The sequence below is a fragment of the Wasmannia auropunctata genome, unplaced genomic scaffold (genome assembly GCF_000956235.1).
Source record: "Wasmannia auropunctata unplaced genomic scaffold, wasmannia.A_1.0 LD336090.1, whole genome shotgun sequence".
Classification (NCBI taxonomy): Eukaryota; Metazoa; Arthropoda; class Insecta; order Hymenoptera; family Formicidae; genus Wasmannia; species Wasmannia auropunctata.
Window position 1 is genome coordinate 488,641 of NW_012026800.1, and position 4,083 is coordinate 492,723.

Here is a 4,083-nt window from a genome sequence, read left to right on the forward strand (position 1 = left end):
CATTGGTCATTTTAGTCACCTTAAGCATGTTTTATGAAACTTAAAAATATTTGGAAAAACTGGCATTAAACTTTTGCTGCATGTACTTTTGAATGGTTAAACGGGTTTTAAAAAGAAATTTTTGTTTCTATGTCTAATTAAATACTTGGCAACTTGTATGATCTCATATTTGTTTTTGGATAATTTTTATTTGTTAAAATAATATTTTTGGTTTAGGAAGGATGTAACATACGATACTTTTTTATATACTTGGCGTAATCTTTTTCTTTTTTTAAAAAAGAGTTTTGGTAGGATTGTTACTTTCTCAAACAAAAAACATTTTGCACACAAATATTTTTTTTATTTTTTAGTACAACAGTAATACTAGATGATCAGATATTTTCAACCACTGTTTCTAATGGACAGAATATGGATAAGTATACTGTTGAATTCGTGCAAAATCAACCGTCGCCGCGTTTTATTAAAAGTCACATACCTATCGATCTATTGCCGACAGTCATAAACAGCGGTTGCAAGGTATTTACAATTCAATATTTATTCAATTATTTATAATTATTTACAAATACACTACATTAATAAAAACGAAAGAATTATGTCAAATCGCGGTAAATAACTTCCTTGAAATTGTCACTAAAATTCATTAAAGATAAACTTGTTGAAAGATTTCTCATAAAAATTGGATTTAACGCGTTTATAATCGGTCATTTTGTGTATGAATCGCTGTATTCAACCGATTTGATAGTATATTTGACTGTTATTTATAAAATCTTTTTATGTATTAATTTATAATAAATATAAATATTAATTTATAATAAATAAAAATGATTTATACACTATTCAAAAATATTACTTTTATTCGTAGATCGTCTATGTCGCTCGAAATCCAAGAGACGTGGTGGTCTCATGGTACAATTTCCAAAAGGATATAAAAATTTTCGAGTTCCAAGGAAGTTTCGAACGCTTCTGCAATAATTTCATGGATGACAACAGTAAGTTTTGCAAGATCTCGTTCGTTCTTCTAATTTAAACTTTTGCTTATACTTCTCATTATTTCAGCCCACTATAGTCCATATTGGAAGCATGTAAAGGAAGCTTGGGCGATAAGAGACAAAGCAAACATGTTGTTTCTCTTTTATGAGGATTTGATAAAAGTGAGTTGAGAAAGTCATCATTTAAAAAAGTACACTATCAGCTGTATCACCTCCGTTTTGAAGTCTAAATAAACGATAAGGACCCAGTAAACAAGAACATTCAAGTAGAATTTTCAATCTACTTAAATTCAAAAAAAGTTTCCCGTGAAAATGAACTATAAATGTTATTCATCTAAATAAAAAAAAAATATTTATATATTGAAACAATGCATTTCCTGGTCAATTTTTGTCCTAGTCACAATTAATATAATACAATAATATTATATAAATATTATATTATATTCGTATTATGAAATAGAAATGCATTCATTTCCATGGAGACCAATCGATTTCAATCAACGAATTAAAAAGTTTAATCCATTTTAATTCTTTCTCATTTACTGAAGATAAAAAGTTATGTAATAGTGCTAAATAACGCTGACAGCAAGCTCCACGCCTCTAAATAGCTGATTGCAATTGGATCAAATTACAGAAATAATTATACGACCAAGAAAATATAACACTTTTGTCTAATCTTAAAGAATATCAAAATTCCTATAGATAATGTTCATTTCCATTTTGCATAGGATTTACCTGGAACCATCAAGAAGATCGCCGCGTTCTTCGGCAAGGCTTACAGCGATGAGCAGATCGCCAAATTAGCGGAGCATTTGAAGATAGAGAATTTTCGGAAAAATCCCATGGTGAACCAGCCGAGTCCTAGCTCGACAATGAATCCCGAAGCGTTTATTCGGCAAGGGCAAGTGAATAGTTGGAAGGAAATGTTCACGTCAGAGATAGAGGAAAAATTCAACAAATGGGTCGCTGATAACTTGAAGGACACGGATCTAACATTTCCAAACTAAATCCTGATTTCGATCTATAAAACTAATTACGATTATAAAAGATTGTTATCGATAGATTGAAAAATCTAGGACTGATATTCATAATCGGTTCTTATGTTTAAGATTATCTTAAGTACAGCCTTAAGATGATCTTAAATGTAAGAACCCGCCTCTCCTCCCTCCGATTATGAAGAACAGTTCTAGATTTTATCTTGAGCCAATCACAAAACTGTATTAGCATTTTAAGATATTACTAAAGACGGTTTTAAAATAAGAACGAGCTATGAATATCAGCCTAAGCTTTTAAGAAGGAAACGATCAAATTTCTTTCAATGATAAAGATGAATTGAAGCTAATGGATTGAACAGTATTTTAATTAATATAAATTATTAAATTGTGTAATCGTTTGCAAGTGTGTAATTATTTGCATTTTCGATCTGTAATTATTACATATGCGTCTCTCATATTATCTTGCGATTTTGTCGAGTCAAGTCAAAACGCAAACGACGAAATGCACTTTAAACGCTATATTTACACAATTTTAAATAATCCGCGTGTTATATCTACCGATAATTAAATCTTTATTATTAGAGGAAAATGTGATATCTTAGAAGTTATCAAATATACGATTACTTCTGGAACCAGTAATTGTAATCAGTTATTTATAGATAGATAATAAGTTTTTCAATTTACCTCTATCAAATCTTCATAAAAGAGGAATAACAGGAAGTTTGTTTCATCTTATCGCCCAATTTTTTAATTAAATTTTTAATTAATCTTTAAAAAATGAATAACCCCTAGTAAAAAAGAACTACTAGTGCAGTAAAAACACTACTGAAATGTAGTAGTGTCACTGCTATAACAGCAGTGCCACTACTACATTTCAGTAGTGTTATCACTGCACTAGTAGTTCTTTTTTACGTACAGGAAACCCGACGTTTGCTTCGTTTTATCACCCAAAATTTTTTTAAATACTTGTTTATACTCGGTTAATAAACGGCATTAATTGCAAAAAATATTGTTGCATAGTATCTTGCGTAATAATATAAAGCTACATATGATAAGATTATAAAACTTATATAATGTTTCCTATTTCCCTGACTTTTTTCAATTTTATTAAACTTCGCCTTAATTATATTTTTTAAATTCTACAATTTAAATCAAAAAGTTTTCCAATGATAAGTTGGAAATTCATTGAATTTTTTTCAACTAATTTCTATAAAGAAGAAATCGGGAAGCTATACTAGTTGGGAACAAGTTATTAATATAATGGCGAATGTGTATCGAATTGTATCTATATATGAAATATATAATTAGTGTAACAATAAAATTTAATTCAATACAAAGCTGAAGAATTCCGAAAAGTTTTCATTGAAATACATTATATCCTAAAATTTATATGTAATTTATAAATAACGGAGGAAGGATATCTATGCGATAGATAAAGGACCTATATACATCTGCAACTAATACTTCGCGTGAATTTTGTTTATTTTTATCTACAAAGCATTATCTCCAATGCATCACATGTTACAACAATATAATCGACTTAGAAAATATATTTCAACCCTAAGATTCATAACGGAAGGCAAGAGATAACAGCAGGCCACGATATTTTTGTAAATCAGCTTCAAATGTGTTTGAGATTTATTATATATATATTTCAATCTTTTTCTTCCTGTTCTCTTGCTATTAAAAGACGAAGACTATAAAGAATCTCTCACCGGAGAGTATTGTGAGAATATCATATTCGAAGAGAGGCGTGAATTAATTATCGGAAAAACCTCACGTCCAATATATTCCGCTTTTTATCTGCGTGCATTACAGGAACTTTTTAAAGCGCGCAAACGCGGAAAATAAATATTAAATAAAGGGATACAACTAGTTAATTCGAGTACCTATTATGTACAAAATTTCACAAAACTTGCCACAAATGTTATAAAATAGATATTAAAGCTGGAAAACGCGAATGCATGTTCCCTTCAAACACAATTGTAGGCAAGAGTAACAATAAATTATTATTTTTTAATCGAGTGTCGGTAGTATCGATACTTTTACTTTTTTAAATTCCAATTAAATTAAATATCTGACGCAATTAAATTGATTTA

At 29.2% G+C, this 4,083-nt stretch overlaps 1 protein-coding gene across 1 annotated transcript in view; it reads left to right on the forward strand.

The window, feature by feature from the left end:
* The window catches only part of LOC105447826 (sulfotransferase 1C4-like), an 11,198-nt gene extending 9,160 nt beyond the window's left edge, over positions 1-2,038 (forward strand). Inside the window, exons 3-6 of the mRNA XM_011686035.1 lie at positions 351-516; positions 863-989; positions 1,057-1,151; positions 1,718-2,038. Of these exons, the coding sequence (XP_011684337.1) occupies positions 351-516; positions 863-989; positions 1,057-1,151; positions 1,718-1,996 (667 nt within the window). The 3' untranslated portion in view covers positions 1,997-2,038. The remainder of the gene's footprint in view (positions 1-350; positions 517-862; positions 990-1,056; positions 1,152-1,717) is intronic.
* Positions 2,039-4,083: the final 2,045 nt, after the last annotated feature.